The sequence below is a fragment of the Gouania willdenowi genome, unplaced genomic scaffold (assembly GCF_900634775.1).
Source record: "Gouania willdenowi unplaced genomic scaffold, fGouWil2.1 scaffold_119_arrow_ctg1, whole genome shotgun sequence".
Classification (NCBI taxonomy): domain Eukaryota; kingdom Metazoa; phylum Chordata; class Actinopteri; order Blenniiformes; family Gobiesocidae; genus Gouania; species Gouania willdenowi.
In genome coordinates this window covers 1,110,205-1,133,802 of record NW_021144867.1, presented here as the reverse complement: position 1 = coordinate 1,133,802, position 23,598 = coordinate 1,110,205, and the positions used below count along the sequence as shown (strand labels likewise).

At 37.0% G+C, this 23,598-nt stretch overlaps 1 protein-coding gene across 1 annotated transcript; it reads right to left on the bottom strand.

Annotated features, from left to right (window-relative positions):
• Positions 1-4,046: 4,046 nt before the first annotated feature.
• On the bottom strand, positions 4,047-23,445 carry LOC114458456 (nicastrin-like). Its single transcript, XM_028440827.1, has 17 exons — positions 23,321-23,445; positions 21,120-21,221; positions 20,686-20,809; positions 19,761-19,882; positions 18,476-18,621; positions 17,481-17,625; positions 15,385-15,497; positions 15,140-15,292; positions 14,922-15,026; positions 12,142-12,219; positions 11,880-12,049; positions 11,677-11,779; positions 9,530-9,628; positions 9,133-9,220; positions 8,877-9,040; positions 7,197-7,409; positions 4,047-5,036 (listed from the first exon to the last, which is right to left on the bottom strand). Exons 1-17 carry the CDS (start codon positions 23,376-23,378, stop codon positions 4,914-4,916), a joined length of 2,106 nt encoding a protein of 701 aa, XP_028296628.1. The 5' UTR covers positions 23,379-23,445; the 3' UTR covers positions 4,047-4,913.
• Between the last annotated feature and the right edge of the window lie 153 nt (positions 23,446-23,598).

Sequence of the window (23,598 nt, the reverse complement as noted above, 5' to 3'; positions counted from 1 at the left end):
AGAGATGCAAATACTGCTCCCGTTCTCCTAATAATGGCTCTTATTGTGCCTTTGGGCAAGGCACTTACTTCTACCTGCATGCTTCATTGGAATGTAAACATACAATAAAGATGTTGACGGTTGTTGTAGTGCACAGACAAAAATCTATGGCTACAGATGTAGTTTACCATCTCTTCTGTAACTGTCATGTTGAATGAATAATCCATGAATGTCCTCGAATCTTTTGATTTTTTTTGGGGGGGGGGGGGAATTAACAGCAGCACTTATCGTCCCTCTTTTATGTTGTATAACCACTGAGGATAATGGTGGCCCATTTACAGTTACCCCGTAGAAATGTTTGCTCTCAGCTTTATTGGCCCTTTGGAGGCATTTTATGGCCATTCTGTGAGATCACTTTAAAACATGTGCATAGAGTTTCACAGAAAGCACAAAACACTTGATTCTTACTATAAAACTGGTCGTTTAGGAGGTTGATCTTTTCCCCCAGCTCTTTGGGGCCCTGCTTCTCCACTGCAGGCACAATTACCTGCTTTAGTTTGGAATTCAACCACTTTCTAGTAAGGGTGTAAGAAATGATTCGGCGATATATTGCAATATTTCCCCGTGTGGTTATTGTATTGATCCGAAATATGTCCAAACTGTTTTTTTTAATCATGTTTTTAGCAAAAAAATTATAATTATATGGTGCCAATAAATCGTAACCCCATTTTGATATCACAGATTTCTGGAAACCCCAAACTTTGTTGTTGTTGTTGTTGTTGCTAGAATTAGTTTTTGATCATTTTTTTTTATATACTGTGTTACAATAAAAAATAAGTGAATTTAAACTAAATTTATATTTGAGAAAGTATAGAACAGTGGTTTAAAATTGTGTGTTGCGTCTTCATTTGAAAAAGATATCTAAAAAATTTAAGATATATATTTTTGATCAGTAGTTTTTTTTAAAAAATGAATGACTAGATATTTCAGGCGACCCCATATGGCAAGGGCGTCAAACTCATTTTAGTTAAGGGGCCAAATACGGAACCGCTTGCTCTCAAGTGGGCCACAGAGTTTAAGCGGGAAATAAGTATTTTCAACAATATTGTGACCTAGTTTGCACTTCTACGTATACATAAAATACTAAATTTGTAAGAAACAGACAATATTCAAGCAATAAGTGACAGATATCAGTCCCAAACAGGATCTTCACTTTAAATTTCGTAGATTTTATACCAATTTCTATTTAATAAAAAGAAATATGTAATAATATGAGAAAAATTGAAGGATTTTGTAAAAAAAAAAAAAAAAAAAAAAAAAGAGTTTTTCCAACAGTTTAACATTAAAAATGACTGCAATCATGTAATTTAAGCACCGGGAAAACTGTGAGCACCTGCAAATGTTGTTAAGTTTTATTTACACAATGATTCGTGTTTTCTCTGTCATTTTCACTTTCTCCTGCGGGCCGAATTGGATGCTCCAAAGTAGGGATGTCCCAATACAACTTTTTCACTTCCGATATTGCAGCCTTGCGTATCGGCCGATATTGATCCGATACGATATAAGCACGAATCATACATACTTTTATTACTTATTTGTAGTGTGGAATGTTTAGAAAAGGCTTGATCAAGTGATGTTACTCAAACATAGAACAATAGTCAGTAACAGTAGGTTACTTTGTTGGAGAAGTGCTGGAGCGGAACATTTTGTCTGAGCGCTTATATCTGTGATTTTAAATGCATGCCGATAAAATCCAATATTAGTTTTTTGGCTGATATCGGACCGTTATCAAAATCGGATCGGGACACCTCTACTCCAAAGGGCCAGATTTGGCCCCTGGGCCATGAGTTTGACACATATACCATATGGGGTCATGGCCAAAGGTTGAAAAAAACGCTGCTTTACTTGTTCTCACAACTTTAAACAAATCAAATACATGTATTTCATACCATTTTGTACTTGTAAAAGTGAAATTTGCAACGATACATCGGGATATATCGTATTGTGACATGCAAATCGTGAATGGTATCGTCAGAGTCATGACAATGCACAGCTCTACTTTCTGCTGTGGTGGTGACACAGATCAGGAGTCAGTCAGGCTGCATCAATTATTCACCATTACTCCACAGACACAAAAGGCCACCACAGGGCTAACTACTTACTGTGGGGACATGAACACTTGTGGAACCAACAAAATAAACCCAGGAGACAATAGTAGACTCCCAGGCCTGCACCAGTCTGCCCCCCTCGGTGTCTTCTCCTTACAGTGGGGCAATGGACGTCCTCCAGCACAGGAGAAGCCAACACCTTCGGCCTACAATCAAACAGGAGGCTCTACCTTCCCTCCAGGCGGCTCCCATTCCTCCACCTTCGCTCATATTAACAGTAAACCTCCTGTAACCCGCTCCATGGAGCCGTGCGGCCTCCACAGGAACAACAATGGAGCAGAACCAGGATCTAAACTTGGCTGCGGTTCCAGGAAAAAAAAAAAAAGAAAAGGCGAGCAGCGCGTCCACTATTGTTAGAGGAACCGGATCCGCCCCGCGCCTCCATGCTGCTTTCACCACGCGCACAAAACACACACAGAACACCACGGGAGCACGTTCACATATGTTTTAACTGCGGATAAAAACACGTTTTTTTACTTACAGCAGGTCGTTCATTCAGATATTCTCCCACTTTCTACTTTCTTTCCTCTCAGCCGTAGAACCGAGAACTCCGCCCCCAGTTACAGTTTGGCCCCTCCCCCTCCTCACACTAGCAGAACACACACACACACACTTACACACAGACCTGTGAATCTACAGCTGAAGTACAATAACATGGAGTTAGATTTGTGTATTTATTATTCAATCAAAAACAGATTTTCAATTAAAAAAATAAAATCAATCAAAAATTATTATTTTTTTGGAAAAAAAAGAAAAAGTGTTCAAATGCAAAAACAAAAAACATTTGAAACCCAAATTATTGAATTGGAACACTTTTTTCTTTAATTTAAAAGGTTTTTTTTTTTAATTGAAATTAACTTTTTTTTATTGTTGAAAAGTTTCTCTTTTTTATATTGATGCGGAAGAGGATTAGGGCCAATTTTGATGGAGAATTTTTTTTAAAAAAAAGTCAAAATTTTGAGATTGTCGAAATTTGGGAGATACGCAGCTGGACTCTTGAAATTTGGAAATTAATGCTGAAATTTGGAGAATAAAGTCGAAATATGTCAAGATTAAAGTCGGAATTTCGAGATTAATGTTGAAATTTCAACTTTATTCTTGAAATTTCAACTTTTTTCTTGGTCTGCCCAAAATTATTTTCTCCATCAAAATTGGCCCTAATCCTCTACCGTAGATTGAAGTAAACTTTTTTTGATTGAAGTAATTTTCTTTTTTGATTGAACATATTCTACCTCCATACAATACCGGGTGATTCTTGTCACTTCCAGGTTATATATAAAAAAACAATTAAAAATTAAGTATAATTAATTTGATATTAACCATTACAACACTGTTGGGACATTAAAGAAAAAATAGTTTTATCATAATTTTGACAATTATTGATAAATATTTATCAAAAATTAGTGGTGGGACGAGTTAACTAGATTTTGCATGAAATGTCACGTACAGATCATAAAAACAACCACTAAAGTTTATTTATTCTATATTTACCATAAATAGGGTAAATACAGTCTTTAATATAATCTTGACAATTATTCACCAATAGAGGTGGGACAACAGACAGAAGTTACGATACGATAAATAATAGCTCACGATAATACAATATTTTGGAAGACAAAAAATATTGCAGTTAGAAAACTAACCAGGCTTTTTTATTTATTTTAACATATCTTAAAAACAATGTGGAGTGTAGTAGATTGTGTAGATTTAAGTATCTGAACCCTCCCACTTCCTGCTATACAACTGTTGTAGTGTCCTGTTGCACAATACATCCCACCTTTGATAACTCGTATTTCTCATGAAATGCAACGTCCAGGTTTGTTTGTCGTTTTATACGATAGGTTTGTATTTCTTTCCGTTTGTGTAAAAGTCACATCAGAGTGAAAAAGAACACTGGAGAAAAAGTCACGTTCATTTTATTTTTCCTTAACAAAGGCATCACAATTGGTCTTTGATTCCAGCCATTGAATAAAATCTTCCATCTCACGATTTTTAGACCTTAAAAGAGACTTGTGCCAACAACAGAAACCAAATAGAAATGTGCACAACTAGAGAGTACCAGTGTTGTTTTTTAATCAAATAAAAGTTTTAATGATGTTTCTTCTCGTCGCCGATTGGTCGAAAGCTTCTGAGAAAAAAAACCTATCAACATGTGAAACTACTGTGTGTGTCTGAAACCACATGTAGACGATGTGTTTGAGAAAACTTCACCTGATTGACAAATTTGGATAAACATCTACTTCAAAAGTTTATCATTGACCACTAAGAGAGTAGTCCCTACTCCTTTAAGAGCTTTTCAATAAGTTACCTTCACTCGTGGAGAGGACGTCTACAGTATTACACACACCGCTGCCATCCTCATACAAAATTCAGACACGTGAGCATCCAAAGTCACAAATTAAAAATTATACACCCATTCAAAATTACAATTTTTTGCCGTTTAGTGACAGTCCAACAAAACATTCTTTAAGGAATAAAAAGAAGGAAATAAATCTTGCTTAAAAGAAATATTAACATCTTTTTTGTAGGTTAGGACGCTGATGATCTCTGGTCCTGATGATGAGTCCAGATCCGTTCAGGCTGGATCAGTCCAGTCCAGTCCTTGTGTCATGCCTCACCTCAGTGAGTCCATAAGCATTTCATTTTCAAGCCGAGCCTCATGTACCTATACATACTGTTTGAAAGAAAACTGTCCATGTCTGATTAAGACTGAAGTAGTCATTTTTTTTTAATAGTGGTGGTGATTCAGAGCTGTGTCCGTCCTGCTCAGTAGGTGGCGCTAGTGGGCTCCCTCCCAGAACTGAACAGTATATCAGCCTTAGAGCTGATGACGTACGTTAGAACAAGGGACGTGAGCAACACGGTGATGCCCACGCCGAGTGTCAGCATCTGATGGAGAGCAGAGAATTGTCTCATTGTTGGGGGAAAAACATACACGGCATTTGAAAAAATACAATTCTTAATACAATGTACATAAAATACAAATAATTTAAGTGCCATAAAACACAGTGACTGTACATAATGTATACAAATTGATTTGTTGTTATTTTTTTAGCGCTCGAGTCATGTGACTTTGTTCTTCTTCTGTTGCGCAATTCTTCTTCACAATGGCCACATTTACATGGGAGCTTTAATTCCTCTTTAATTCAGAATAAAAGTTAAATCCTCTTTACCTGACCTTGTAAACACTTCATTTCAACACAATCAAACTTAAATCCAAATTAGGTTGCTGGTTTATTCCGATTTTAATTCTGAATTAAATAATTCATCGATCTTGTAAACACTTAAATCCGCTTTAAGTTAATTCCAGAAGTTCTGCGCATGCTCGACTTCTCGCGATGACGTGCTGGTGAAGACATAGTTCAGGATGGAAGAAGAGCCTTAGAAGACATGGATGTAATGAAAAGAGTAGATGGATGGAGGCGTAAACATGCGGACATTCACACAGACTTATTACACACACACACGGAGATGGAAAAATGGAACAGGCTTCATCGGGACATGAAGCCTGTTCCATTTTTAACTCAACGTCCTGTATAGTGGAGGTAGAGCAGTTGTTGCATTAACTGCTGGTTTTGTTTGCAAAGTACGGTCGTCTGCCTCTCTATCTCCTTCTTCTGCCCCGTGGACAAAAGTGAAAGTGTATGTTATAGTCGAGCTGCTGCTTCAAAACTACAATCAAAATAAAAGTGAAAATAGTTCTTATTATGTGGTCTTCTGAGTGGTTTTCCGCTAGGAGTGTATTACTTCTAGCGGAAAAATTACTGAAATAATCAACTTTTCCATAACATTCTACTTTTATGACCAGCACCTGTAAACCTCAATTCAAAATTACTACTTCCATGTAAACATGAAGCAGAACACTTTAATTTAGAATAATTTCATGCGGAATAACTAATTCTGAAATAAAAAACATTACGTAACTGTGGCCTTTGTAAATGATGACGCGACACTGCACCCAGCAGTTCATGTATGGTACTGCAGCAAAAACAAAGCAGAAAGCGGCCGCTGGCCTGATTTTGTTACGAATTTACAACATTAATCAATGAGGATTTTTAAAGACACGGTCAGCCTCACAGAGATAAAAAAAAAAAAGAAGAAGAAATCAGGGCGGAGTTGCTTTCTTCTTGTAAATAGGATGTTACATTGTAATTTTTTTTACAGCAGTTTTACTGTGTTTTGGACTAAATGCTGGGATGTCTAAGGAAGATTTTGAGACCACTTTGGATGGAATATATGGATTCAGTAAGATATGGCATCACTTTAAAGGTGAGGAGTTCTGGCTTGTTTATGTCGCCATTTTTTCCCCCAAGTTTGACAAAATAATTGACTGGATTTGCTGTGATGGTTGTGTCTGAGAATGGTTTATATGGTTAAAAACAGACAATTCTGAGCTTTCATACAGCATAGAGGGTTTTCACCTTCTGGGCAGTAACACGGAAGCGCGGCCATGTTGGAGGTAAGCGGCTGTTGACACTACATGTTGGAGGCTCACAGAGGTGTACGTTGCAATGGATAAATCACAGAAAAGCTCCTCAAAATGCAATATACACGCAAAGGCATACAGGGAGGACCTTGGTCTGCAGGAAAGGGCACAATATTTGGAAAAAATACAGTTTACTGGTGGTGCAGAGCCATTCGAGTGGGCTCCCTGGTCTTGGATCAATGATGACCCGGAGAGTCTTCTGTCTATTATGTATCCTGATATCGTCAACTACCTGGATTTCACCAAGCCCATACACAACGGAAGACCTTAAATCTAGAAGTTTGTGTTGATGACGCACTGTGAAAACCCTCTATATGATACTTGTGATATGCTGCTGTATTTGAGAAGCATTTAATCCTTTAAGAGCATGAATGAGTGAGAACATGCATGTTGACCTGTATTTGGGACGGTGGATGCAAATTTTGTTTCTTACTAATAATTTTTGCATTATTGTCTATGCTACGCACACATTGTGGTTGTCGCGAATCTCGAGATGTCAAACTCCACCTGTGGGGAAAAGTGACAAGAATCCAAACATTTTGTGTTCATTTTCAGGCTTTTACCTCCAAGTCGTGACTGGCCACGAGGAAAATGCGTCCAGTGATGGGCTTCCACACCGACTCCGTCCATGTGGAGTAATTTGAGGTGGTGTACTCGTGCAGTTCAAAGGCTGGTGAGACGGCTATGGAACGATGAACGGTGGAGCGAACGCAGAATCCCTCCCGCTCGGTGCTGTTGGGGGGAGCCGCCCCTTGCACCCACATGTAGGTGTACAGCTGAGTGATGGAGGAAGACAAGGAAGTTATAAAGCAACAATGTCAGTTTGCTTAAGAGCAGCAGGACGTGCAATAAAGATTTCAAAAAATGTTAAAACACAAGCAAACTGGGTGATTAAGATTAGCAGGGAATAAGGGAAGGATGCCTTATTTATATTTCCTCAAACATTGCATTGACCTTCTATTGTGACCCATTTTTTTTCGCATATTCTATATGATTAATAATTATGTCAGAATATCTAAATTTGAATTAAGTACTTAAAGTATTTGTGTAAAACTCAAGGCCTGGGGCCCAAATCTGGCCCTTTAGACCATCCAATTCGGCCCACAGGAGACAGTAGAAATAAGAACATAAATTATCGTGTAAATTACCAAATATTCCAGTTGCCGATATCTCAAATTCAAAATTTTTGTGAAACTCCGCAATATTTTTAGGGGCCCACAGTTTTCCCATGCTTATATCACTAGAATACAGTCATTTTTAATTTGCAAATTGTGGAAAGAACTGTAAACATTATAATAATTCTTGCAATTTCTCACAAGAAATGCCACAAAATTCCTTTATATGACACAAAAATTGGTTATAATATCAAAAAGTTCTTAAGTGAAGATCCTACAGGGATTGATATTGAAAATTAGGGCACAATGATGTTAAAATTGCTCTTTTTTCTCCACTTAGAATCTGTAGCCCACTTGAGATCAAACTAGTTCTTAATGACACGTGCTTTAGAGCATCCATTCCAGCCCACAGGACTCAGAGGAAGTAATTTGACAGAGAAATTATTAATCGTTGTGTAAATGATCAAATTATTCAGTTTTAGATATCTTAGTCCCACGCAATGAAACTCCACAATATTTGGAATTTTCCTGCACTTTAATCACATGACAACTTTAGATTTCTTGCAAATTGTAGAAAAAACTATAGGAAAATTTTAAATTCTGAAATTTGTTACAGACAATACCACAATATTCTCCTAGAAATGACCAAAGACTGATCACAAAATCAAGGAATTTTGAAGCAAAGATCCTGCAGTGACTCGCATTTGTCAGCAGGGGGTGCTAAAGTGCTAAATGTGGCATATTTTCTTACTGTTACATTCATTAATATGCATTGTCCCTTTTGTCGACTCTAATGTATTACTTGGATACTGTAGGTGTTTTACACACTGTATATATCACTAACACGTGGAAGTGCCAACTTGGGCGGCACATTATTGTTAAAATACTCTTTTCACTACAAATTTGCAGCCCACTTCAGATCAAACTGGTCAGTGTTTGGCCCGTGAACCCTACATGAGTTTGACACCCGTGATTTCAACGCTTTAAAAAAAAAAAAAAAAAATCAATCAAACCCAATGTGGTTTTAGTACCCCAAAACAGAAGATCATCATGACTTTTATCCTCAATTTTTATTTGAAAACCAACACATTGACGAAGAAGAAAATGAAAAAAACCTTAATGTCTTACATGTTTGCTCTGATCATCATCTTTATCCTCCCTCTGCTTCTGACAGTCTTCCTGTGTCACATTTACAACGCTGCCCGTCATGTTGGCCAGCATGTACTGGACCAGAGTAGTGGGTTCGCTAAAATATTGTATGACGCCCACGTAAAAGTTTGTGGGTCTGTCAGCTGAGATAAAGAAAACAAAAAAAGAAAGCATTAAAAGTGGGCATTTCCCTTCTATTTTTTTTTATGAAAGCAGAGAAAAAATAATAATTTACCCAGATGATTTGTAAAATCTGTAGGAACCAACTGTTGTAACCAGGAATTATTCGCCCGAACAAGGAAGCTATACAGCATTTGGTTCACCTGTTAAAAAGCAGTTGTTATACTCATAATTAGACTAATTAAATTAGTATAAGAAGTAAACAGAAAAGAAACCATTGCAAAATACTACACAGAAAACCACTAGGATTGAGCTGCTTTCGTAGCCTAAGTTAGCTTTACAAAAGAAATCTATTGAAAACACTGAATATCACACATCAATATACAACAAATGACTTGGATTTTACATGTAAACCCAAGTAAGAGCTTAAGATAAGATGCAAAAATGCTTAATTTAAGGTTTTAAGTCAAACTCTGGTAAAAATGGTTCCAAAGTAATTAAAAAAACCTTACAATCTGGGGGTCAGCGGTGATGTTGGCGAGTTGAGTTTCGTTTCCTCCTGCCTGAACGTAAAGAGCTCGAGCCACCAGTGTGGCCACCTCCGTCAAAGTCTTAAAATAATAACAACGGAGAGAAAAAGGGAAGCCTTGTGAGAACTTATGAAGCAGCTTTGCATCAGTAAACATGAAGCTTTGTATCAACCTGCAAAACAAGACCGAGGCCTGAAAATATTAAAGTGTCAAACCTGTCCTATCATCACAATACAGTGAATTTATCTCATACAAAGAAACCAGCATAACATTATTTAGAGCCATAAGAAATTGTGGACTGGGAGCTAAAAAACAATACATTACTGGTCTTATATTATTGATCAGAGGACTGATTGATAATAGAATAGTATTCAGTTGTTAATGATAATATACAGTATTTCATATAGTCACTAAATGCGAAACAAAAAGCAAAAATTTAAATATGTTTAAAAAATTTTTTCGCTTAAACACTGTTTTTCAACATTGGGATCGCGACCCCATGTGAGGTTGCCTGAAATTTAAATGGGGTCACCGGAAGTGTCTAGTAATTGATGAAAAAATTAAATAAATTACTGATTAAAAACATATATTATTCTTTTTCAAATTAAAACACAAAATATTAAACAACTGTATTCTCAACTTTCACTTTCTCAAATATGAATCGAGAAAAGCAAGAGAAAAAGGAAGAATATTAAATAAATTAGGGATGCACCAAAATGAAAATCTGTGGCCGAAGCCGAATAAAATATAAACGCTTGGCCGTATACCGAATGCTGTTAAGTTTTCCACTGATTTTTTTTAAAAAAAAATTTTTAATAGTGCATATAGGCTATAATACATTTTTAGACATGTTTTTTAAAGAAAGTAAATGTTTATTGAATATTCTGACATTTTTTAGATATTCTAGTAGCCTTTGCTTTTCAAAAAAAGTACAACAAAGTTTTTCATTTATATTAGCCCTTCAAATAAAACAAAACTTGCATTCCAAAAAAAAGTTAAAGTACATTAAAGGTGAGGTATGATGAAAAAAAAGCACTTTATAATGGTTTTGCTCCAGTGATATACATCCATTTAGCCTCATTCAGAGGGCCAAAGCAGAAAATGTTATGTTTCTTATTGCACATTTTGTAAAAAGTCAGCTTTAAACGGGCGAGTTGGATTTTGCCCACGTTGGCAGGTGACGTCACCTAACATGCGAGCTCCTCCCTCTCCAACTATATAACAGCTAAAACACTGTGGTTTAATATAGAATATATATTATAAATATTGCCATCTATGTAAATGCAAACTGCACTACTTTTTCTGCTGCTGATGGTGTTGGGAGTCACTGCTTGGAGTCACGTACCCATTGTTTACACACATCAGCTGTTAGCACTCCGTGCTAATGCTACACCAGCCTATGCAGCGAGACCCAACATCGCTTGTGAACTGAGGAAACGATAGCGATGTTTACAGATTCGTGGCTCACAGCGCTAACAACGGACTCGGTGACGAACGATGGAGAGTTTTAAGCGTAAAGGAGAGAGTCTGGCTGTGTTTGTGTGTGGAAAGGAGGAGCTGCTGCTGTGCTCCTGCAGCAACGCGCACACACTTTTCCGACTCAAAATCACTGCACGACACATTGTTTGATTGCGTCATACGCTACTAGCCGAATGTGGCTTTTTATGCAATAGTTGGCCAAATATATTCGGTGCATCCCTAGAATAAATGAATAAATAAGTAAAACAAAGCAGTATAAAAATATCTGAGCTGGCGCATCTTGTCACTTTGTGCACTAATCCTGGCTCTTCTACATTTGTTACACATCATATGCGACATTAGGTGGGAAAAGTGGTGGAAAGGGTTTATAAGTGCTGAAATTGTCATGAAAGTGGAAAAAGTGTGCCTAAAAGACATTTAAATTTGATGGAGAAGTAGCAGAAAGGGAGTAATGTAGCAAAAACGCAATAAAAAGAGCAAAAATATGGCAAGAAAAAGTGATGAAGATAGGTTAAAATATGACAAGTTTAATGTTGTTGCAGAAAAAGGGTAAAAATAAGCAAAAATGGGCTCAAATTGTTCAAACAATATTCTTAGTTTCTTGAAAGCATCCAAAGTGATCACTTCCACAAAGTATTTAGTAACTATACCTTAACGGTCTCGGGAAAATGTTCCAACTGTTCTTCTGACGTCATGTTTTCAGGGTAAGACACGTTCAGGTACTCAGCGTTATCGTACATGCTCTCATAATACCTGCAAACACAACAAACCAGTTACGTCACAAGGCAATTTTTTTTTTTACGATAAACATGTGACCATGTACTGCTTTGGTTAAAAATACTACAGTAATAACCTATTGGTGAAACTAGAGCGATAATTCCCGATAACGACGCCAGGGATTGGCCGAGCGAGAAGGAACCTCTGGAATGATGATGGAGGGAGAGGCTGAGAGACGTCAGGCTCATCCACGGAGACGTTTAACCCAGCGGAAGCTGATTTTAAGCCGTTTACGAGCTTTTCCACCTGAAATGGGAACAAGAAAATCTCCATACATTTAAAGGCTGCCCTTAAAGCTACGGCCTAAATAAAAGAAATCAACAGATTTACACACAGACCTCCTCTTTAACGCTGCTGTTCTTTCTGGAAACAGGATCAGAGTGAAGCCAGAGCTTGGAGTCAGAGTGAAGTCCCACCTACAGCCAATGATCAACATTAGAATACACAGTTTACTTTTAAAAAGTGTATTTATTAAAAACCAATGGATGAAATACATTTATTTATTTGAGTGGGACAGTGTGTATTAATGTACAGCTGAAGTTGTAAATACACTGAATTTAGCCAAATGCTCATTTCCATCCGTAGTCCCATAATAAATATCAGATATCAATATATCCCTGATATACAATTAATATTTATGAACATGGCTGTTCTGTTCCATGTTAGTTGCTGTAATCAGCAACAACCATGTAATGTTATTAGATGACTGATAATTATTACAAATTATTCTGAATAAGGTGAGTATTACTGGCACCGGGATGAAAATACATCTAATTGTCAAATGTATTTATATTATTGTATTGCTTCATTAAAAAGGCCAAAGGTGAGGAGACATGGATAGCCAGTGATGTCAACAACCTTATAAACATGACAAAAACTGTAAAAAATAAATAAATATTGTGATTAGTGTCGAATATAAAAAATGTTTATTTACTGATAATTCTATCTAGAACAGCGTGTGAAACTCAAACGTTTTCAGACCAAGGATCAAATAACCAATAAAATATAAATTCCGTAGCCCCCTAACTTGACAAAACCAATCGATTTGTTCAATCACCCTAGTCAATGACACAATTCCAATTTACACAGTTTTGGAGTTGATTGTGAGCGGTTTCAGAAACACTTTTTTAAAAATACAATATTAGTTTGAAAAATGTATTTGTTCAATAATCTAACAGACCACTAGGAGTCGCTAAAGGACCACTCTTTGACAAAAGCAGATCTCGACCACGTCTTCAACGCAAATGCAACAATTTAAAGCTCCCAATTCGGCCCACAGGAAAAAATTTAAAATGACAGTCAATGTGTAAATAACCAACTAACTCAGTTGTACATATCTCAGTCCCTCCAAATACACAAATCCAATGAAACTGCAGTTTTGATGGCAGTTATTTTTCATTTCAAATTGTTGTAAGTACTTCTCAAATTATTCCCCAAGCCACCAGGGGCCCCCTGAGAGCCAACAAATTTGACACAAAGAGCCCAAAAATGACCAGTTGCAGTGACAATTTGCCATCGCAAATTTCCTGACTGGGCCCCCTCAAATGAGCCAAACGCACCCCTCCCCCTTCCTGTGTCTCAGTCAGGGAGCGGCTCGTACAGGCTGCGTGCTGAAAGGAAGGAAAAGGAGTAAAAAAAAAAAAGCAGGACAGCGGTTAAGTGTAAAAAGTGACAAGCGTGGGCCTGACAGTCTTTAACTTAAGTGTTGTGTGTGTAACTAGTTTACCGTGCTACTAGGCTAGCATCACTGTATCAGTCAGACAGCATGCATGCTAGCGTTCCATAAATCAAATGTAATTGAGTAGTACTTTCATCCAATCCAAAGTTACTGTTTAAAAGAACAAATAGACGACCTAAGAGGTACAAAATTATTGACATTTGTGTGAAAAAATGTCATGTAGCCTACTCCCTACCTAAGCAACTCTGTGTATGCACGGTGCAGCCAGTGAGTGAGTGGTATCACGTCAGGCAAAAAAGTGTAAATGATATATATTTGATTTTAACTTGGATAAGCTGGACTTATTTAACAGTGCCATAGTGGTGTAAATACGTTATATAATATTTATTTTTTTCCTCTTTTTACTCAGCATCACTAAGAAGGTTTCTTCAGTAGAGCACAAGAAGACATGGAAGACCTGATCACGACTTTTGCACAAGCCAAGTCTTGAAAATGCCACTGCTAGAGCCAATGTAGCATTTGTAGATGTTGAACATGGGAGTAAAATCCAATGTTTCACTTTCTTGTCTTTATTACTTAACCTAATTTTTATTGCACATGTATCATGTTTAATTGTTTTTTTCTCTAAAGTTGTGCACATGTGGAAATATTTGGTGCCAACTGCAGACAATGCACTATGTGAACTTGTGTACAATTTAAATACTTGTATTCTATATTTTTGTAGAATTAATTTGACATGTTTTGTTTTAATACTGGGTTTGTAATTGTAATTGCATTTTTATACTGCATATTTAATGTTTACACCTTTTAAAAATAAATTGATGTGCACTTCTGGATGTTGTGTGCCAACTATGGACACTGTGTGAAGCTATAAGCATATTGTTTATTTTGTCCATTTATTTATTATTGTTTTTCACTTGTTTTTACTATTTGATATGCAAAGTTTACATTGTTCATTGTGATATATGAACCTTGAAGCAGAAGCACCCATTGTTTATCGAGTTAAGAATGTATATTTTTTATATTTCATATTACTTTAAATCTTCTTTGAAGTACTTGCACAAGTTTGAAAAAGCTGTTGTTCGCTACGCCACTGGTCACAGTCTGACACTCTAAGGCAACGCGATCTGTCTTTCTATCATTCGTAACATTCACTGTGTCTCCTGCGTGTGTCCACCTCAACAATTATTACCTCCACCTCGCATTGAGTGAAATTTGTTTTATTTGCTCGTTCTCCCCCTTGATCCACCGTGAAATTCGTATTCGTGAACATTCATTAAGGGCGTTCAACGGACCTTTTATAGGTAACGTATGGGCGGAGCAAGGTGTATCCTCACGTGCGACAACTTTCCGAGTTGATTGTGATTTAAAACAAAAACAGGCGTGGGACGAGCGTGCACTGATCAAGACTAAAGCTCCTAAATAAATCAGAATTTATACCTGGCTAACTTCCAGCACTGAGTGGATGTTGTCAAGGTCCAATGGAAATTGATTATTCTCCATGTCGTACACCATCCTCGAGCTGCCAATGTAGTCAAACGTCTCCTGTGGATTAAAAATAAAACAAACAAACAAACACACAAACACTCAGCACTGATGAGATTGATTACAGAGTCCACAGCTGGAATAATGCTGATAATAATGCACAATGAACCGACCCCTTGGAAGAAAGTGTAGAGGATGGTGCGATTGGGCGGAGCCTCCTGAGTGGCTCTGCGCAGAGCGTGTGCTGCTGCTAGCAGCGTGACGATGCCAGAGGCGGTGCTTTCTGCTCCTGGAGCGATGTCGAAGAAGAAAGACCTGCTGTCCATCTGCAGAAAAAAATGCACAAAGCGCCGATGCCGTTTCCTGATTCTCTGTCATTTTTCGTGCTCGTTTAAGGTGGCTGAGGGCTGGAACTCACCCTGGCAGCTGCGATGACCACGCTCTCAAACTCTTTGTGGCCCTTGGTCGTTGTGTTCATCGGCCTGGAGGAGGCCCAAATGTTGAAGTCACCCAGTTCATCACACACCCTGTCTAAAAGATCATAAAGTAGCATTAAAACATGTATTAATTAGGGGTGTAAGGATTCACTCCGCCAACAATTAAAGCCCGATTTTTTATTAATTTTATTTTTTTAAAGAAACTCAAATCAAGGACTGAGAAGTGATGATGCACTTAAGTCCTTTCAATTTGAATACATGAGATCATATTTTGGAGAAAAAAAACAGATTATGCAAAATACAGATTCTTATTTAAAATTTCAAGATTTTATTTAACTAATAAATTTTATTCTTATAACCTTCTTACAAACAGGTTGAACTGTTTTAAACTTCACATTTCTTAATTTATCGCTATGCAAAGTTGAACAAAATACATATTTTTTAAAAACAAAACATAACAATACAAGAAATGTTTTCAAATCATAAATACAGTAGAAGAAATAGAGGGTGACTTTCTTTTTTTTAAAGTTTGCTTATGTTCCTGGCTTGGAATTGACATATTTTTCTTTAGGTGTGTGTGTGCGTGGGTGTGTATCTGTGTGTATGCATCGTGTGTCACTCTGTGCCGACGGTTCGAGCTTAATTTCGATCATTATACCATGGGTTTAGGACGTGTTCTGTTGAGCCCTGCCTGTATCGGGTCTTCTTTTTTTGATTCTATTAAAGCTCTTCTCTCGCCGTGTAGTCAAAACAAGCAGCACTAAGACAGTCACAGCACCCTATATCGTTTAACCCTCTGGGGCCAACGGACGCGCCGGTGCGTCCTGATCACGTGATCGTTTTTAAGAGCCAATAGCGGAAAAGCGCAGCGTCGAAAGTACGAATGTCAAACTACAAACCAGTCTTTAAATCATGTTGATAGGCCAAACAGAAGTGGAGTTATGAGGGAAAATGTGTGCGTGTTTTTCTGTGACATTTTCTTGAGCTTTGAGTGCTCCGTGCAGGAAGACACTGCAGAGTGCGTCTAAAACGAATGCAAAAGTGCTGTGCAGCAAGAAAGAACCACGCTGTAATGACTCATTATAGCTTTTTCCTATTGGTTGAGAAGAAGAATCCCATTGTCCAATCATATTTTGTTTTCAAGCGACAGGTAAACAGAGACAGAAAAAGAGAGGGTGAGTTGACAGATTTGAGATAACAGTGATTATCATTCTGATTTGACTGTTTAGTTAATGTGTAGTGAGCGAGTTTGGAGTGTAGTGTCTAATATATTTGTTTATTGTTTTATATCAACACAATGAGGCACAGATAATTCGCATTTCCCTGTATTTGTGATTCATACTGTTTTTGTAAATAGTTGTACAAAATCGCCTGAAGCATTGCTTGCATTTCACTGTAAATAGCTATGTATATAACTGTTTTTTCTGATTCATCTGAATATAAGTTTTTGAAATATATAGTTTAGATTTGCTATACAAGCAAGAGAAAATACTTCACAGCCACATTTAGGAGGTTGTCCTGAAAAAAATTATACCAAACAAGCAAGGTTTATGGATTTCCTTATATGAATTATAAAGGTAAAATCAAACGCAATGAAAAGACAGCAAAGACGCCTTAGGCCCCAGAGGGTTATGCAGAGTATTGACGCACATACTGTGCTGTAACGATTTAAATCCCCCTTATTTGCATCGATTTTTAGCCTATTTAGGATATATCCTTACATCCCTAGTATTAATTCATTGAAAGTAGCCAATGCAAAAAATATTGAGATTTTGATATATTTCTTTCCAAAATAAGAATAAGAAACACTTGAAATTGAGAGAAAATTAAAGGTATCCAACTAGATTTTTCTACTATTGTTGATTAAACCAGATGAAAATACTCTTACTTTCTCTCTGTCAGCTGTGTGTGTGTGTGTGTGTGTGTGTGTGTGTGTGTGTGTGTGTGTGTGTGTGTGTGTGTGTGTGTGTGTGTGTGTGTGTGTGTGTAAAACAAATTATGAATTAAGTACAGATTGTTTGCAACCTAAAGCATGAGCCCACAGCTTCATTTGCTTTGTGTAACGTTGCGTAAACACCTGGAGTGAGGCTGAAGTTGATGTCGTTCCTCCTCTTACACGTGGCCGTGTTGGTGACAGCGGACATGGATGAGCGTAGCTGCATGGCACACAGTGGAAACTGAGGATTGCTGCCGTTCACTCTGCGGTTATGGTCCTGATAACACTGTACAAAAAAACACACACAGAGAAAGTTTCTTATGATTCAATCAATATTTTTTATCATATAAATTTATAGTGTAGGCCTCATTGATCAATAAATCAAAAAAAATTTGCTCCAAAAAAGGAGTAAACGGTTGAATTCTTTTCATTTTGTGTGTCTGTGCGTGTTTAGTGTTTTTGGATTAATTTTGTGATTTTTTTTCTTGTCATTTATGCATTTTTGAGTCATTTTGCATGTTTTTAATTGTAGTTTTGTACATTTCCCTGTCATTTTGTGTTTTGTATTAGTCATTTAGTGTTTTGTTGTTGCTTTTTTTAATATTTTTGTTATCGATTTGTCTTGTATGTTTCGCGAGTAACTTTATTGTAACATTATTGTTGTCATAATGTGTGTTTTGTGAGAAATTTTGTGCATATTTGTTGTCATATTGTGTTTTTGAAGTCATTATTGTGCATTTATGTTGTTATAATGTTGGTTTTTGGAGATTTTTAACACTTGTTTGGATTCTTCTTCTATTGCCTGCTGCAGCTCACCTGGTGGCAGGCGTTTAGATTTTTTTTTTGGGGCCAAACTTTTCCTTTTTTGTTGGATTGGGACAGGCACAAACACACTAACAATTTGAGCAGGTTTGTAATACCGACTTCTGTCCATTTCAATTGTCGGTCATGATGATGGTCGTATTACTAACTTAGAAAACCTTAAATAAGAGAAAATATTTAAAAGCTGAGCAAATTTCCCTGACATGTTTCTAAGTGTTTTACAGTCACATGTTCTACAGAACAAGGGGGGGCAATTGGGATTGATTTGGTCTGCCCGTCTATAGAGAGACCAATACGGGCACTTTTTTTTTTACCTGCCGTATGACCCGAGTGTCATTGTCGTCTTTCACAGAGAAGATGGGGAAGTCAAACTCCTCGTAGGCCAACCCGTTTCCCAGTGGATTCCACACTGTTGCATTACAGTGGGCCAGGGTGGGATCATAGTTCTCTGTATACACGCCTGAGGAACAAAAAAGATTAAATGAAGTGCTTTCAGGTAGCATAAATAAACCGTGAAATATCTATATTTACATACACCTCCTTGAATGAATGTTTGTTATTACTTACGTGCTTATAAAACATATTGAGAAGAGATAAATTATTCTCCACTTTGAGTGTCTACTGTCTACAATCATGATAGTTGTGCACATTAAATCGTGAGCTATAACAAAGGCTACGGTCACATTGTGAACGATTACATAAAAAAAAATCCAGATTGGGTATCATTTTTTGATAAATCCAATTTTTTTTAATGTAGTCGTTCACATTACAAAAACAAATGCAACTTCTAATGCGAACGGAATGCGTCAGGGAAGTGACCCTGTTTGAGGAAGTAAATATAGCCCCTCATGTAGGTCTCAGTGCTGACGCATCTGTGGCAATTTCAAGGATTTTGTGCAACCAAAGTCAACATTTTCTCAACCAAATGATTTCATGTAGGAGATTAAGAAAAAAGACGGTAAAAAGTTTGGCTGTGGCAGTTTGTGGGGTATTTGGTATTATACTGTTCACATAGACATGAAAAAAAAATCAGTTCCAGCATGTTTATTTTGTCGTCTTTTTTGAAACAATATGTTATGGTTAAATTTATTCAGACAACTTTTTTCCGTCAATTTATTTTGGAATCTATTTTAATCTCCTGGCAATTTTCGACTGCCAACTGTCAGTCTTCCTCAGAGGCACAAAAATAATTGCTAAGGAGGAAACAAACACAAATGCTGCATTAAAATAGCCATCGAGATCAGGGGGTGGAGCTTCAATATCAACAGGGATGAGAGAACATTTATACTCTCGCACACCTGGGACCCTCTTCTCCACGACCCCCGTCACCATCGGGCGACAGGGGGCGTGGCCAGCCTGATAGAACTGTCAAGTTGGCCACGCCCAGAAAGAACTCATGAAGACACATCAATGCAATTAGCAGACGCCTCTGAGGAAGACTGACGGTTGGCAATCAAAACATGTCAGGAGATCAAAGTAATTTTTCTGACAAAAGTTGTTTGAATAAATGAAAACTTAAAATATTATGAAAAAAGTTAGTTGCTTTTTTTATGCAACTAATCTAAGACTAAGGTTTCTGCATGCAAACCTTGGACCTACCCGAGTTGTCGTTGGGGCAGGCGGTGTGTGGAGAAAAGCCTTCAGGTGGGTTTGTGTTTGGTGCCACAACAACAACACCAGCAACCCTACCAGAGCCCTCCTTTAGTTTCATCATGATGGATCTGAGGCACGGGGATAAAGAGATGACACGGGGATATTTACCAGACAAGGACAGGTTTGCATTTTTTGTACATGTGGGAAAGTTACTATCAACTAAAGTAGTGAGTTTTAAAATTAAGCATATAATAAATATACTATATGTCTGTTCACATCTGACTTAATTTATATAGAATATAGTCTTTTAATTCTCTCAATTTAACAAATAAAAAAATCATCAAACCAAAAACAGATTGGGTGTAAAGTTTCCTCTGCAGACTGTAGGTCACTGGTTCCCAACCTTTTACTTGTCGTGACACCATTTTTAATCACAAATTTCTGGTAAACCCCGGAGCCTTTTTTCTCTAAAATATGTTTTTTGATCATGTTTGTTATACTGTGTTACAAACACAAAGTAGCCAGTATTAGTGCACCAAGTGACAATATGCGCCAGCTCAGTTATTTTTATACTGCATTTTATTTTAACTAGATTTACATTTGAGAAAGTGAAAGCATACAAATACAATTGTTTGAGATTGTGTGTGTGCTGTTTTAATTTGGAAAATATGAGCTTTCTTCCTCTTCCTGCACTGTATATCTATTTCTGATATAATGTATTGTTTTTGTGCAAAATAGATACATTTAAATATATGTATCAATATATATATTTTTTTCCTTTTCTTTTTTATGTATAATTTCAACGAGTCATTTTTATGTATTTTATTATTATTATTAGACATTTCAGGTGACCCCATTTTATTTCCAGGTGACCAACATGGGGTCACGGCCCCAAGGTTGAAAATCCTTGTGTAGGCTGTGTTTAGTTTACCTAGTGAAGAGTCGCGACTCTAAGATAACCATGTATGGAGGATTAGGACCAGAGGTCAGGACCCAGTCCAGGTTTTCCTCAGACTCGAGCTCATGGAGGACGCCCACGTTACCCGACAATGAGGCTGAAAAAAAAACATTAAAGAAAATTAATTAATACTAATGATCTAAACTGACCCATGATCATTAAAGAGACTCCACAAGTCTTTAATCTTTTCTAGATTAGCACTTTTATTCAAAGCAGCATTTTATGGTTTTCAAACCAGTAGCTGACTGGATTAGACACACAGGAAACACTTCTTAAATTGTGTACTGAAACCAAGGCCCTTGGACACACACGTTACATTAGAACACACTGAACATGTAGAAAATACTGACAGAAGAGTCTATTATTATCTGATAGAAATGACAAATGCTAAATAAGACTTTACTCACACTGGCAGCCTATTTGATGTGTCGCATTAAGAAGCCTCACACATGGGAATGTGTAGTTGAGATGCACATAAATCTTCTTTTCCACCGAATTACAGCCGACACCTGAAAAATAAAAAAAGATTTAAAAAAAATAAGCAAACAATATAAACGCACATGGAGGCTTAGTGAAGATTTGGCTCCAAGTGACAAAGACATAAAAAGAGGAAATGCAACACATGGATAAAGTTTGAAGGCAACGGGTTTAATCATGCTGAGAATGGTACAGGAACTTTTGTGTTTGCAACTTTGACATACATTTAGTCAAGTGGCTACGGAAATGGGCTTGTAATGGGAGTGTCAGTGGTTTGAATCTCACCAGGGCCATCACTGTTTGATGTTGAGCAAGTCCCTTAACCCTAACTGCACCACACCATGGCTACCCACCACTCCTCAGGGATGGGTTAAATGCAGAGAACACATTGTGTGTATGTAGCTGTACATATATGACAATAAGACTTAATCATTATTATAATTATTGGTACAATTCTTGACCCACTAAGACAGGCGTTCTCAACATGGGGGTCAGGACCCCATTTGAGGTTGCGAGACACTGAGAGGAAGTCAACAGATAACTTGAAGAAACTAAAATGAATTTTTGAACAAGTTGAGCCCATTTTTAGCTATTTTTACCCTTTCCTACACCAAACTCACCATATTTTAACCTATTTTACGTCACTTTTTTACGCCATATTTATGCTCCTTTTAATACATTTTTGCTTCATTACTCCCATTTCTGCCACTTCGCCATCAAATTTCAATGCCTTTTCTGCACAGAAACTGTGCCGTCCCGAAAAGATCCTGTGCCTTTGCACAGACAACCTTTTCATATGAAACCATTAACCAATGGAATCAACTCCCTGCCAGTCTGAAGCCGTCTGCAGATCTGAATCGTTTCTCTTGAAATTTAAAGAAATGCATCCTCGATAACCAGCTGAGTCTGCATCAGCACACTTAAATTTTACAAATGTAATATTGTAGCAAACACTTTTTACTATGTTGTATAGAGTTTAGGCTGTGATGGTTTCATGAAAATAAACCATCTGATTCATTTTAAATGATTACTGTTCAGCTTACATTGCACGTATTTGTTACATGCCCGGGGACTGCAGATGGAAATAAGCTAAATGAGCTAAATCTGGTACAAAGCATCTTTTCGTAACATTAATGTGTTGTCAAATAAACTAAACTAATGAAACATTTCTTTCCACTTTCAAGACATTTATAAACCCTTTCCACCACATGTCACATATGGTGACCCATTATCGTCACTTTTAACCTCTTTTCACCGTATTTCATGCTTATACTTTGACAATTTAACCACATTCACAATTTGTTATGCCCATTATTTGCCAGTTTAAACGAATTGTTCCAATATTGACACTTTGAACTCTTTTTTTTTTTTTTTTTTTTTTTACTATTTTTTGGCCATTCTAATTTGCAATTGTAGTGTAGTTTTTTTTTTTTTTTTTTTTTTCAATCTAATTTTACCATCTTTTTCCACCATTTTTTGTTACCTTTAACCCATTTTATTTCTGATTAAAACAAGGATTTACATATTTAAGATGACTATATACTGTGGAGCAAATAATAAACTCCCTGGATAACACAGTGGATATTATTCAAATAAATAAATAAAAGAAATTGAGGTTATCAGATTCATAGAACAATGGACCATCATTATGCTGACTTCAATTGTACGCTGAATGTACCTACACTAAATGACCATTCAGTGAGAAGCTTAATTACGTCTGGTCCTGTTTGTGGTAAAGCAAAGGAAACAAATACATATAAATAACCATAAGTATGAATGGAGTTTGGTGGAGTCGTTGATCCTGAGCGGATGAATCACGAGCAGTCACGTTGATACCGAGTGATCAAAAAGAGAGGTTTAAACCCACCGACGAGAGCGAAAGTAACAAACAACGAGTAAACGAATTAAACTACTGCTCTATATGTCAACTATAATGAATATTCATATAACTGTGGTGATAGAAAAGTCACGTTTCACGATAAACTCATTAAGTTTAGGTTTATTTTAAAATGCTAGAGATAGTGCTAACACTAGCTAGCTTAGCATTCCGGTTAGCTCAGAGCACAAAGACGTCAGACTTTAAGAACCAAAAAGGCTGTTACACATTCAGCAATGTGACTGTGAAACTCACCCGTGAAAAACAAACAGGCTGCCAGTTTAATGATCCATTGGCTCGGTGGTAAAGCCATCTTTCCCAGTGTGAAAGACAGAAAGACAACAGGAAGTGTTGACAGCGGAAGCTTCAGTGTTTAGTTTCCGCTCAAAGTAGTGGATCATCACTACCCAGAGCCTTATAGAGAGTATTTTTATTATTTTTTATTTAGACTCACTTAAATACAATACAATGTAGTACAGAAATGAACATACAACTACAAAGGAATAGGGAGACAACAAAATAATAAAAATAAT